Source organism: Myodes glareolus, chromosome 22 (assembly GCF_982192425.1).
Source record: "Myodes glareolus chromosome 22, mMyoGla1.1, whole genome shotgun sequence".
NCBI classification, from domain to species: Eukaryota; Metazoa; Chordata; class Mammalia; order Rodentia; family Cricetidae; genus Myodes; species Myodes glareolus.
In genome coordinates, this window is record NC_142047.1 from 35,381,230 (window position 1) to 35,395,153 (window position 13,924).

At 49.3% G+C, this 13,924-nt stretch overlaps 2 protein-coding genes across 4 annotated transcripts in view; one reads left to right on the plus strand and one right to left on the minus strand.

The window, feature by feature from the left end:
• Window positions 1-825: 825 nt before the first annotated feature.
• On the plus strand, window positions 826-7,546 carry Esrp2 (epithelial splicing regulatory protein 2). 2 transcript variants are annotated; one of them, XM_048437034.3, is made up of 15 exons: window positions 826-1,160; window positions 1,236-1,364; window positions 2,826-2,939; window positions 3,049-3,163; window positions 3,470-3,568; window positions 3,781-3,835; window positions 3,910-4,017; window positions 4,090-4,222; window positions 4,302-4,344; window positions 4,496-4,797; window positions 4,898-5,110; window positions 5,216-5,414; window positions 5,549-5,735; window positions 6,031-6,196; window positions 6,277-7,546. In XM_048437034.3, exons 1-15 carry the CDS (start codon window positions 963-965, stop codon window positions 6,364-6,366), a joined length of 2,151 nt encoding a protein of 716 aa, XP_048292991.2. In that variant the 5' UTR covers window positions 826-962; the 3' UTR covers window positions 6,367-7,546. The 2 variants fall into 2 exon arrangements, with proteins under 2 accessions (XP_048292991.2, XP_048292990.2); XM_048437033.3 differs by having other exon boundaries at window positions 838-1,160; window positions 3,907-4,017.
• Nfatc3 (nuclear factor of activated T cells 3) overlaps window positions 7,324-13,924 on the minus strand; it is a 78,584-nt gene continuing 71,983 nt past the window's right edge. For both annotated transcript variants that reach the window (XM_048437041.3, XM_048437042.3), the window contains one exon: window positions 7,324-10,028. In XM_048437041.3, coding sequence (XP_048292998.1) covers window positions 9,907-10,028 — 122 coding nt within the window. In that variant the 3' untranslated portion in view covers window positions 7,324-9,906. The remainder of the gene's footprint in view (window positions 10,029-13,924) is intronic.

Sequence of the window (13,924 nt, forward strand, 5' to 3'; positions counted from 1 at the left end):
GCCAGAGTGCTTTCAGTATCCAGATCGCACGTCTATCATCCAAGAAAGGCGTAAACAGGCAGGCAATCCCCAAGTGGAGTAGGTAGGCTGTCTTCAGGCCCCGACCTTTTATTTGGGATGCAGCTCTCTAGGGTGTGAGGAGAAGTGCTCCATTCCCTGGCATCAAGGCCTGAACACTCGCGTCTACAGTGACTGCGCTTTGCACTGCCGGCACTTCGCCGCCGACGCAGTCTAAGACCGACTCTAACACCTGTATGGACAAGTCCTTCCCTGTGATCTCTAGTGACCGCCCACAGCTCTAAGAACCCTTGATCTTTGCCGCCCTCCCTTTCCCCAACCGATCTCTCCCACCGGCTTCCAGTGGATACGTGGTAGACTCACTGTCGGTTTTTGACCCTTTGTGACTTCCATTAACCCCCAAGACGCACGTCGTGACCCCCTACAGTCTCTAGATTGACTCCTGGTGACTTCCACGGGTTCCGCGTGACCCTCGCGGAATGGAAAAGGCCTCTGATCCTGCACATTCTTTTGCGGAGAACTCATTGCCTGCCGGAGAGGAAGTAGGAGGAAATAATAGATTCGTCCCAGGAGTCCCGCAGGACCTCACCAAGAGGTGGGACTCCAGCCACCGAGGAGCGCGCGAGCACGCCAAGGCTAAAGTGAGCTCTCGCCTCCTGGGCAGGGTACTGGCCCTCCCCCGAGGTTCCCGGGGCCGCCCCGATCACGTGGCACTCGGGGCCGCAGGTAACTCGCCGGAGTAGGCTGGAACCAGCCGCCGCGCCGCCCAGCCCCAAAGGGCACCGCGGGCGGGTCTCTGCAGCTCCCACTGCCACAGCCCGCCGCAGGTGCCGCCCCCAACACACCGGATCCCGCCCAAGCTCGTCTGTCTGCCGTCGGTCGGTGTGTGCGTGCGCCTCGTCGGTCCGCGTGCGTGTGTCCGAGCGCCCCCTTCCTCTGCGGCCATGACTTCACCGCCGCCTCCGCCCCCACCCCCGGGCCCAGATCCCACAGTAGACTCCGCCACAGACCCCTGCCCAGGGTCCCAGTCGCTGGTCGTTTTGTTTGGGGCCACTGCTGGTGCGCTGGGGCCGGACCTAGGCTCGGACGAGACCGACTTAATCCTCCTAGTCTGGCAAGTGGTGGAGCCGCGTAGCCGACAGGTAAGGTGGAAGAAAAGGTGGCGGGGCACAGCCGTGAGGCACAGCGGCTCATCGGGCTACCCCTGCTGCTCTTAGGTGGGGACGCTACACAAGTCGCTAGTTCGCGCCGAGGCAGCTGCCCTGAGTCCACAGTGCCGCGAGGCGAGCGGCCTCAGCGCAGACAGCCTAGCGCGGGCGGAGTCCCTGGACAAGGTGCTACAGCAGGTGAGCGTGGGGGCCCGCGTGGGTTGTGGAACAGCTGGGTGACAGAGACGCTACCTCGCCGGCGGGTGGGGGAGGCAGGAGGCGAAGCCTGGAGCGCCGCGCGACCCATTGGCACGGACAGCAGGACAAGGTTTCTCCTTTGAAACTTTTGAGTGACTACCGCGTGGGTGCGTGCTAGGCCATTCCTAGAGGCACCTTCCTTTCCTACCTTCACAAGGCACCTACTCTTGTTGAGGGGGTGACAATAGCGGTTGAGGGACCCACCCCCGAGGTCCCTTCGTCGTCTCCCCCCCCCCCCGCCGCCCCACACCTCCCGCTAGCAGAGGAGCGAGGTCCAGCCGATCCAGAGATAGGGTCAAAGGGGCTCAAGTTTGGCCCTAGATCACTGGTCCCTGCTGTCTGCCCTCTTGGGAGCGGCTGGAGCGGGGGCGTCGGGCGGTGTCTGCCTCAGGGGCAGACGCCGCTAGGCGAGGGCTGCTGGTTTAGGCCTGTCCCAGCTGACTGGCCAGGCGTGGGTGCTGTCCGTACTCTACCTGGGGGCTACCTGCCTGCTGAGCACAGAGGCCTAGGGGCCTGTGTCCCCCAAACCCGGGTCAAGTGGGAGTCAGCCTCACTGCTTTTTCCCTGTCTGCGCTGCTCACTCACCCCCCTAGACCGAGTTGTAATGAGTGTTAAGTCCTTTAGAAGCATAGGTTCTTTCCGCTTCCAACCCTGTGGTTCTTAGGAAACAAAGATGCTGAATCTGAGCGTGTTACAGACGGCTTCAGGCCTAGCCTTCTGCTCACCTGTGAGGGTGCTGCAGAAAATCTGAGGGTCTTGCTTTGTCAGCCTTAGGCTGAAAAGTGTCACAGAATTTGCAGGGAAGAGGCAGGAGCGTGTTGGGCAGCCTTCAGAGTGCCACCCCCTCTATGAGTAAACAGTTCAGTGCCAGTTGGTCGATAGGGTGTGGGTCAAAGCTCAGGTTGCCGCTAGTGTCCGAGTCTGAAGCTCTGTCCTTGGTGTTTCTCCGTTCCTGGGTTGGTCAGACCAAGGGGCGGGGCTGCCATTGACCGTGAGCCTCCTGGCCCTCAGGCAGGTGTGAGCCTCCCCCCCCTCACCTGTCTGAGGGTGGCGCCTGGTCCAGGACAGGTTTAACCTGCTTTGCCCCTCCCCTCTCCACCTGCTTGCCTCACTCTACCAGGTGTTTGCTCTGGCCCAACTCCAGACTCCTGGAGTGTGTTTGATGGGGGGCTCGGGTTATGTGTGACTGTTCTCATTTGGCCCGGAGGAGGTGACAGTGGACTAGGGCAGGGGTGGGGATTAGGAGCCTGGGATATATAGGCAAGGCCTTCTACTTCCCAGGCAGGGCAGGGCGGAACATCCTGCTGAACCAGCTTTGCAGCCTGAGTCCCTCCCTCCTCCCCCCAGTTTCAGCCTGCCTAGCTGTGAATCTAGGTCTGAGTCTCCACTCCCTGTCCCCAGTTCTCACAGCTGGTGAGCAGGGATGTGACTCTGCTGGGCGGGGGCCCCTACGTGCTCTGCACTGATGGGCAGCAGCTGTTGCGACAGGTTCTGCACCCAGAGGCCTCCAGGAAGGTATGCCATTTGAGGGCACAGGGTGGTTGGGTTCGCAAGATTCCTGTCTTTGTGGGGATGGCCAGACACCTCAGCTCACCTCGTAATCCCTACTCCCACGTGCTCCCAGAACCTGGTGCTCCCGGACACCTTCTTCTCCTTCTACGACCTACGCAGAGAGTTTCATATGCAGCATCCAAGTGCCTGCCCCGCCAGAGACCTCACAGTGGGAACCATGGCACAGGGTACCTGTGATCCAGCAAAATTAAGGTGGAGGGGTGGCTAATCTGTCTGACTGAGCATGTGCACGCTGCTGTATGGGCTGTATTGATGTAGGCAGGTCTGTTATTGGCCTTGTCCTTTAGGGTACACATGTCTGCATCTATGCTGGGTTATATCTGGAATGTGGGCATGTCTGTGTTTGGTCTGAGGGCCTGTAGGTGCATGTGTGAGACGGGTCATAACTAGTCTTTGCTAGGATTCTGTGGGTGTTTGGGGGGCAACGTGGGGTGAATGAACCTGGGCACTAGTAGACACTTCTCTGCCTGTAGACTTGGGATTAGAAACAGATGCGACAGAAGATGACTTTGGGGTCTGGGAGGTGAAGACCATGGTAGCTGTTATTCTCCACCTACTTGAAGGGCCCAATGGTAAGATTCTTGCGCAGCTTGTCATCTACTGTCGGGACTGGGTGATGCCCATTTCTGAGTCCTTTTGCAGACTTGTGACCTTCTCTAAGAGAACACAAGGTGGGAACCCCTCTATCACCTCCTCAATTCCCTCACCTGTCCTATTTTTGCAGAGCTTGGTGGGGAGACTTCCTCCACCAGACCCTGCTGACCCCCATGCCATCTCCTCTCAGGTCAGTTGTTTTCGAAGCCAGAGGTGGTAAAGCAGAAATATGAAACGGGGCCTTGGTGAGTGTGGGAGCAGGGGTGGGGGAATGACAACGTTTGGACAGCTCTGATCCTGTGCCCTGCCCCCACAGCAGCAAGGCTGATGTGGTGGACAATGAGACTGTAGTACGGGCCCGGGGGTTGCCCTGGCAGTCATCAGACCAGGATGTGGCTCGATTCTTCAAAGGGCTCAACATTGCCAGGTGGGTGTGGCAGGATGGGAGGGGTAAGAGGGCAAGTCTACCCAGGAGGCACTAACAACACTGGCTCCACAGGGGTGGTGTAGCGCTCTGTCTCAACGCCCAGGGCCGCAGAAACGGCGAGGCCCTCATCCGATTCGTGGACAGCGAGCAGCGGGACCTAGCGCTGCAGAGACACAAGCACCACATGGGTGTCCGCTATATTGAGGTGGGGCTTTGGGCTAGGGGTGGAGCAGGGCAAAGCTGAGTAAGGACTGAGACCTATGGGCTGCTTTCTTTACCCACAGGTATATAAAGCCACAGGGGAGGAATTTGTAAAGATCGCAGGGGGTGAGTGTGACCACAGAAGGCCTGAGTTCTAGTCTGTCTTCATCTATATCCCATTCCCCCTCCACTCTTTGCTTCTTGGATCCCCTGTGTGTCGCTGTGGTGCATGTTACAAGGATTAAATCAGCAAGCGGCTCCTGTTTCCTCAACCTAGGCACATCTCTAGAAGTGGCCCGCTTCCTGTCCCAGGAAGACCAAGTGATCCTGAGGTTACGCGGGCTCCCTTTCTCAGCTGGGCCAACAGATGTCCTAGGCTTCCTGGGGCCAGAGTGCCCAGTGACTGGGGGTGCTGATGGGCTGCTCTTTGTGCGCCATCCCGATGGCAGGCCAACTGGAGATGCCTTTGCTCTCTTTGCCTGTGAGGAACAGGCACAGGCTGCTCTGCGCAGGCACAAAGGCATGCTGGGTAAGCGATACATTGAACTCTTCAGGAGCACTGCAGCTGAGGTTCAGCAGGTGAGCACTCAAGATTCCCCATGTCCCAGTATGCTGCTTCTTAGGGTGCGCCTTGGGTCCCGACATAGTGTGAAAAAAAACCTGTTCCTTTTCTTACTAGGTCCTAAACCGCTATGCAACCAGTCCACTCCTTCCCACACTGACTGCTCCGCTGCTGCCCATTCCCTTTCCACTGGCAGGAGGGACCGGAAGGGACTGTGTACGCCTCCGAGGCCTGCCCTACACGGCCACCATTGAAGACATTCTGAGTTTTCTAGGAGAGGCAGCAGCTGACATTCGGCCTCACGGTGTGCATATGGTGCTCAACCAGCAGGTGAAGCTACTGCTAGGAAGGGGTCTCTGAACAGGGTAGGAAAGGGTGTGTTAGGAGTAAGGCATTTTTATTTGTGGCAAACTGCTTACAAGGTGGTGTGCGCAGGGCCGGCCGTCAGGTGATGCCTTCATCCAGATGATGTCATCGGAGCGTGCTCTGGCGGCTGCCCAGCGTTGCCACAAGAAGGTGATGAAAGAACGCTACGTGGAAGTAGTCCCTTGTTCCACAGAGGAGATGAGTCGTGTGCTGATAGGGGGTTCCTTGAGCCGCAGTGGCATGTCCCCTCCACCCTGCAAACTGCCCTGTGAGTGCTTCATGGGCTAGAGGAGGAGGAGGTGTGTGGGAGCCAAGATGTTACAAGCCACCATTTTCCATCCTAGTTGCCCTATCCAGGGAAACTGTAGGCTCTCTATAAATGTGCTCCTTACTTGTCTTTAGGCCTCTCACCACCTACCTACGCCACCTTCCAAGCCACCCCAGCCCTCATTCCCACAGAGACGACAGCACTGTATCCTTCATCTGCACTGCTTCCAGCTGCCAGGGTACCTGCTGCCCCTGCTCCTCTTGCCTACTACCCAGGGCCGGCCACTCAACTGTACATGAACTACACAGCCTACTACCCCAGGTACCTTGCTACTAAGACTCCCTCAAAGCCCTGCTATAACCATTTGGAAGGGACCTGATACATTTCTGTATAATGTATAATCCAAGATAATCCAAGACTGGTTAGAAATCAGACTTCACTTTGAGATGGCAAGGGAGTTACAGGGGTGGGCTGACAGACTGGAGATACCACTGTAGAGTCAGAGTGTTCAGAAAGAAAAAAGGATCGAAGGCAAGGTAGAGATGCAGAGAGGCTTATGTTGGTCTAGGCTACAGGCGGGACATGCATGACTAAGTTACTGTTTCTCCCACTCTAGCCCCCCAGTTTCTCCCACTACTGTGGGCTACCTCACCACACCTCCTACTGCCTTGGCCTCTACTCCCACTTCAATGTTGTCACAGCCAGGAGCCCTGGTCCGAATGCAGGGGGTCCCATATACGGCTGGTATGAAGGATCTCCTCAGTGTCTTCCAAGCCTACCAGGTGAGGCTGTGTGGTTGGGAGGGGCTGAGGGCCTAGCTGAGCCTGGAACGTCAATCCCCTAAATCTGTGTTATTCTGCAGCTGGCCCCTGATGACTACACCACTCTGATGCCTGTCGGTGACCCGCCTCGTACTGTGTTACAAGCCCCTAAGGAGTGGGTGTGTTTGTAGAAGAGAAAACCAGGAAGCAGAGTGAGCCGATGTCCCCAGCTAACATGCCTTTCCTGAGTCCAGAGCACTCTCGATCCAGCGGCTTCTTTCTGGCTTGTCAAAGCACTCGAAGGCACCAGGAAAAGATCAAGCTCAGCACCATTTTCCTTCCTCCCATATACCCTTGTTTCTCTGCCTGCTTACCCTAAAGATGATGGCCACCTCATAGGCAGGACTGGGGTTGTGATGGTGTGACACTCAGGAAGCCTTTGATCTGGTTGAAGGGTGCACAGCAGGCCTGTGTGTATTTGTGACTCGGGAGAATCAGCAGTCCACCTGAGCCCCCAGTGCTCTACTCTCCCTATCCTTCCGGGAGGCAGGACAGCAGTGAGTCAGCACCCACCCTCAGGATACCTGGACTTCAGAAACAAAGCGCCAGAGATGGCCTTAAATAAGCCCTCTCCAGCCAGAACCAAGGAGCTTCGGATGGCAAAACCACCAGCTGGATGGGATGGTTCATGTTTGTAACCCAGCACTCAGGAGACACAGGGAGGAAGACTCTTTTAAGTCCAAATCTAGTTTGGTCTACACAGTCAATTCTAATCCAGCCAAGGCTGTACACGCCCCCCTACCACAAACCAACCTCCCCCCCCACCCAGCTGCTGCAATATCCCCAGAGAACACCAGAGGGCAAGTAGCACTTGCAAACTCAGGTTGACTCTAAAGGGGACTCTGTCAAGGTTTTCTTGTGACACCTTGGAAGACTAATTGTCTAGACCCCAGCAAACACTGTGGTGTGTCCTTTGCACCCATTAAAGGATGCAGAACTCATCCTAGAAGGAATTTTGAACTCTATCTTCTCTGTAAAGTAAATGAAAATTCCTGATCAAGCAGACTTTTAACAAGTCACAGGGCCCTTAGCTCTGGTCTGAAGGGTTCGCGCCAGCCCCATCTGGAGAGAAACTGAGATTTCAAGGACACTGTTGATCGTCACTGTTTATTATTTCAGCACTGTAATTGAGGAGGAGCCTGAACTGCTGGCTCGTCTTCCCTTTGTATTTGTGTAAGGAGCACTGCACTCCTATAAAAGATTTTAAAATACAAAATGTACAAGAAATCACAATTCCAAGTGCTGTAAACATAACTGAGAACCAATTCCTTCACCTAAACAACCAGTCTATAAAACACAGTTTCAACTTGAGCCCATCTGAGCCTTAAAGATGACCATGTGTTCTACATATTAAAAACTGGGCCTCTCAGCTAGGTCCAGCAGAGGTCTGATGACACTGGCTGGTCCTGGGTGGTGGTGGGTTGTACCCAGGGCAGCAGCACCACATACAAACCCAAACATCTCTTTTTAATGTTTTCAGCCATGTTTCTTGCATCTCTAGTAAACAGAAGGCTGCTCCTTCATTCCTCACCCCAAGGTGTAGTACAGGTGAGGGGAAAGGGTGTGCTAGGAAATGCCCAGCTGCTCAGTGCTGCTACTAGAAATCAATTTGCATAGTCCAATGGATGTGTGCTTTACCATCACAATTTTGCACAAAAATTTAAGTCTTTATCTACAAAGCCAAAAAATATGACTCTTACATGAAAGCTTATACAAAGCTAATATAAAACCGTTACATAGAATACAAAGCTCTATTTGAAAATCTAACCTGTTTTAAATAGGAAAGCATTTCTAATGCTACAGGCATCAAGGTATTTAAAAGGCATCAAAATTTGGTGCATAGCAACTCTGGATCATAGAGGCGTTTATTCTTGAAGGCAGCAAAGCAGCACCCCCAAGGGGTCTTGCAATGACCCTACATGAGGCAGCTACTCCAGGGGAAAGAGGGTGGAAGCAAATTTGGCCAAGTCTCTGCAAGTTCACCTGAGAGGCCAATGCCCTGTAGAAGCTGTGGACTATCAACCATAGGCCCTAAAGCAAATCTCACTATCCACACTCACTGATATAAAAACTCGCTTTCAGAGAAATTTGGAAAATATCCAGCTCCAGGAGTGGCCAGAGCAATTTGCTGATAGACTGTTTTCTAACTAGTTTGAGGGGAGACATCTAAAGCGTTGTGTTAAAAACAAACACATATTTCCCTCATTCTGAATCAGTATCTCCTACCCTGCTCACTAGAGGTGGTAGGCAACAAGCTAGACCCTGATGTAGAGAAAGCCCTACCATCAAGGGTCACAATCCCCTAGAGTAACAGCATTGAGTCTTTAGCCAGTGCAGCACAGTGTCTCACTTGTAGGCACTCAAGTTGCTTCCTGAAAAAGTACACTATTTAATTTGAAAACATACTGTAAAATTCAGGGACTTTAAAAAGGGAAGGGTAAAGGCAGGGTTTGGGAACAGTACCCAACTGGGGCACCTCCTTTGGTAGACAGCAGGCTGGAGTTTCTGCTGGCCCCTGCCTCGGACATAAGCCTCACCAGCAGCAGCACCAGGGTGTCTTTGGTGTGGAAGGACAGGTCTATGACACCACCTCATTTCTGGATGTGCCTCAAAGCCTTCTGGAGAAAAGGCTGGTTTTTAGATCATACAGTCAGGACACTGTGGGACAGAGTCATTGCAGGCTGTAAACAGAACAGGAGATAAGCCTTCCATGCCATGGTGAATCTTAAGTCTTCTCATCTGGAGTCCTGCATTTTCTCTGCCCCTCCTAGTACACAGCTCATTCATACTTAGCTCCTGACACTGCCAGCCTGACTTTAAGAGTTAAAACTGCAAAACCTAAACTCAAAACCTAAACTACCAGGAGACTGGCTTCAAAGACTACAGACTCATGGCAGATGCTCCCACTTGAAAAGTTAGGTGGGTAGAAAATAACTACCCAAGCTAAAATCCTACCTTTGAAATTCACCTTACAAATGACCATTTACCCAAAGTCCTGAGGGAAGTAAACAGCTTGAACATGGAGCTAGTGGAGAGACTGCTTGATGACTATCTAAAGTTACAGAAAGACTATGCTCTGGAATGTATTCATATTCCAACACTTCAATGATGGAATGGTCTCTTCGCGACTTACCTAACATTGTACTTTTTATAATGAGTATGAGCTACATTTGGCTTTACTTCCTATGAATCTATGAAAGGCTTCAGTATGCATGCTAAGTTTTTGAGGTGTAAGCATGGGCTTAGGATAATTTTTTTTGTCTGCCTCTGGAAGGTTTTATCAAAATTTCATATTTTAAAAATATCATCAAGACTAAAGGGCTCTCAAATGACCAGAAAGCAGTACAAATGACTAACCCTAGCTATGCAACCAGGTCACCTGCAGGAGCAGCACCTCTGAAATACAGAGCCTGCTGCATTCGTACTCAAAGCACCCATCATATAAAAGTATCCTATTTAAATATATAAAAAAAGCAAAGCTCATTTTCCCACAGCTTAAACAGCTTATGCTGTTCCTGTTCTTTTACAAAATTTGCCCAAGGCTTGATTGAGGTGAAGGAATGCTGCTTTTCCCACAGAGTCCAACTCCTGGAACAGGTTCTGAAGTCTGGTTGGAAACCCAAGGTCCAAGAGAGAAGCAGGTAGTGGGCACAAAGCTGCAGTGAGCACTGTTAGAGCCCATCAGATCTTCCTATATCTGGGGACTTGGGACGTGGGATAGGAGCATCTCTGCTCACCTCCGGGCCTTGGGAAACAGAAATCTGGGACATGTCTCTCCCAATTATCTCGTTCACTGAAAAAGAAAAAGAAAAAGAGTGGTTAGCAACCTCAAAGGAACATGAGGTTTACCTCTTAGGCACCTTCCTTCCAAGGGCTTTCAGTGAAGGTAAAGGCTGCACTTGAAGCGTACTTCATAGCGGAATGCATAAATACAAAGCATCACTCCCCAAGTGGATGCAGACCCCCGTCCCCTCTCACTTATGTTTGCAGTTGAAGGAATGGCTAAGCACAGGAAACATTCTGTTAACACTTTGATGACATTACTTTTTGTATGGGAGTTTTGCTTGCACGTATGTCTGAGCACCCTGCACTTTCACTCCTGGTGTCTTAGAGGCCAAGAAAGCACAGATTCCTCGCAAACCAGAGTTAGAGATGTCTGTGAGGCACCATGTGCGTGCTGGAAGTCAAATCCAGATCCTCAGCAACAGCAGCAAGTGCTTTATTTTTGGTTATTCAAAACAAGAGTACAGAGCTCCTTTGCATAGCCCTGGCTGTTCTGAAACTCTGTAGACCAGGCTGGCCTCAAACACAAGAGATCTGCCTGCCTGCCTCTGCCTCCCAAGTGCTGGAAATAAAGGTCTGAGCCACAAGTGCTCTTAAGTGCTAAGTCATCTCTCCAACCCCAACAGGAAACATTCTTAGACTCCTTCCAAAGGCTCAATATTCCATGCAGAGCTGAAAGGTACTTTTAAGAAATAAATGTTCAAGGGTAATTTATTTACTGAAACAGGGTCTCATTATGGAGACCAATCTGGCCTTGAATTCAGATATTCACCAGCCTCTGCCTCAAAAGTGTATGACACCATGCCTGGTCATTTTCTTTCCTTTAAAGAGTAAGGTAAACTAAAAGCCCAAAGTAAAGAGTCAACATTCCTCAATACTAGTGCCAATAGATTATGTAGATCACAGCACCTGGCCCACTTTCAGCAGCCACAATCCTTAATCTCAATACCTGAATTTTTGCCAGCACAACTGAAGTAAAAACCATCAGCAGTATCTGCTGTCACCAAAGCAAAAGAAAACACTAATGACAACAAACTTTTTTTTATAGGAAATGCTCAAATTGGCAGTGCACTAAAATATCCTATACAGCAGAATATGCTTCTGTTTATAGCTATTTTTCAAACACAAGGACTCAAAATTGTATTTCACAAGCACTGGTATGACAAAAAAAATAAAAACAAAAACAAAACAAGAAAACACACCTCAAAACCAGATAAAGAAGAACAAGGTAATCAGGGCATATCTTTTGTGTATTGATAAGTATACAAAATACTCAGGAGAACTCTGGCCCACTTTATTCATTTATTTATTTGCTTGTTTGTTTGTTTGTTTATTGCTTTTTTTTTCCAGACAGGGTTGCTTTGGAGCTTTGGAGCCTGTCCTGAAACTAGCTCTTATAGACCAGGTTGGCCTCAAACTCACAGAGATCCGCCTGTCTCTGTCTCCCGAGTACTGGGATTAAAAGTGCGTGCCACCACAGCCTGGCTTGGTTGTTTTTGAGACAGGTTACATACATAGAGAGTATGAAGTCCTGGTTGTTCTGGTGCTCACTATGTACACCAGGCTAGCCTCAAACTTAAGAGATTCTCCTGCCTCTATCTCCTATCAGGAGCTGTTTTTCCCATGTTAAGGATTGACTCCGGGGACTTTTATCTTTATAATGGATTTTGACTAATAAGACTTTATTTAGAAGGCTGGGTATGATGGTACACACCTTTAATCCCAGCAGAGGCAGAGACTGGTGGATCTTTGTGAACTCTAGACTAGCCTGGTCTATATAGTGTGTTTCAGTACAACCAGAGTTATATTTTAGGAGACATCCTGTCTCAAAGGAAGAAGGGGGAAAAAAGAGGGGGAGCTCTATTTAAAATCCCAGCATGGCAAAAGGATCTCTACAAGGCCAACCTGGTATACAAGTGGAGTTTTAGGCTAGCCAGGGCTACATATAGAGACCCTGTCTCAAACAAAACCCACCCTCAATTTATATTTACTTCTTGAAGCTACAAAGAAAAGTCCTAAGAGCTCATATTTTCTTCCTGAACTCTATGATAAAAGGCTTAATTATTATATTTTGTCTGGGTAAACAATTTAATGGAGATTTTTTTTCATAAGATGAAAGCTACATACAACAGTCACTTTGTCATTTTTTCTTGAAGAAACTTAGAAATAAAGGAATGGTGTATAAATGATTTGAAATGGATAAGAAATCTAGTTAGTATTACTTTATAGTAAGTAACTTGTTTTATAAGTAATTACTATTCAATAGCAGTTTTACTAAGATTGAATTTTAGATTATCTAGTAAGTTATAAGAATACCATCTAAACTAAATGCATGAAATATTGAATTTACAAGACTATCTGCCAGTATTTGGGAGATGGAAGTAGGAAAATCAGGAGTTCAAGGATAGCTTGGGCTACCATATGAGACCCTGTCTCAAAAATTTGTTAACTTACTAAAATCTGATCAATGTGCCTTCTCAAGCTAAAGACAGAAATAAATTCTCAAATATTTAGCAGGTATCTGGATTTTTCTGCTGTCTCTATACTTTTTTTATTTGAGACAGGGTCTCACTGTATAGCCCTAGCTATCCTGCAAATCAATATGTAGATCAGGCTGACCCCCAATTTACAGAGATCCACCTGCTTCTGCTTCTCAAATGCTGGGATTAAAGGTGTGCATCACCACTCCCAGCACAATACAGTCTTCACTAGTAACTGAAGTTTATTCAGCCAGTTTTCTGTATTTCTCAGCTTTCCCCTTTGTAGCTAGTGAAAGTTCTCTAACTTGTAAGGTGAGCACCTCACACCTGCTTGGCTTCCTTCTTTCTCCTCTTCCTTCACTCCTTGCAGTGGAGTCATCAAAGTGGTGACTACTTGATGAAATCTGGGAGAAAGAGAAACAAGTTTCTCTTTTTTAATTCCGAGTGCTGGAATTAAAGGTGTGTGCCACCACCTCCTGACATGACCCTTGCCTTTAATCCTGACACTCAAAAGTAAAGGTAGGTGGACCTCTAAATTCAAGGCCAGCCGGGTCTACATTCGACTTCTAGACCAGGCAGAATTACACAGTGAGAACATCTCAAAACAGACACTAAAATCGATACCATAATGGCAACACAGAATATGTAGGGTTTTTTGTTGTTATTTTTTTTAGACAAGGTCTATTTCACAATGGCTGTCCTAGAATTTGCTGTGCACACCAGGCTGACCTTGAACTCACAGAGATCCACCTTCTGCCTCCAGAGTACTGGGATTAAGGGAGTGTGCCACCATGCTTTGAATTATATGGGTATCTTAAGCAGTCAAAGCTTTCTCAATATTTTTAATTTTCATTTTTTTCACTTTTACTTTTTTGCTGTTAGAGAAACGGTCTCCTACAGCTCTAAGCAGACTCGGCCATGCTATAAAACTGATCCTCTGCCTCTGCCTTTCAAGTACTTTTTTTCTGAGACATGGTTTTGCCCTGTTGCCAATTCCTGAGCTCAGATGGTCTTCTTCCCTCATTCCCCGCAACCAGCTAGAACTGTAGGTGTAGGTCTATCCCCAGACTCACAGTTCATCAGTTTTCAACAGTGGAGATCTCCTTACACTGAAGTTCACGTCTTCATTGCGCCACGTCCCCATTCCTAATATAATTTTTATACTTTCTATTTTTTGTCTTTCACATCATGCATCTCCATCTTATTCATTCTGCAACCATTCATATCCACCCTCTGTCCTTGCAGCCTCTCCCACAAAATAAACTAAAATCCGAGAAAAAAAAAAGAGAAAGAAAAACCACTCTCATCATGGAAGCTGTATTGTGACACAGTGAATCAAGCAGTAAACACTTTTATCCATAGATCTTTACTTGCAAATGTTCATTGCAGAGAGTCACTGGTCTGGTTTGAGGCCTCTGGTATCAGA

Coding starts and splice junctions, on each gene's coding strand:
- Esrp2 (XM_048437033.3), top strand. CDS start 963: ATGACTTCACCGCCGCCTCCGCCCCCACCCCCGGGCCCAGATCCCACA. Junction 1,161..1,235: donor TGGAGCCGCGTAGCCGACAG/GTAAGGTGGAAG, acceptor TGCTGCTCTTAG/GTGGGGACGCTACACAAGTC. Junction 3,836..3,906: donor AAATATGAAACGGGGCCTTG/GTGAGTGTGGGA, acceptor CTGCCCCCACAG/CAGCAAGGCTGATGTGGTGG.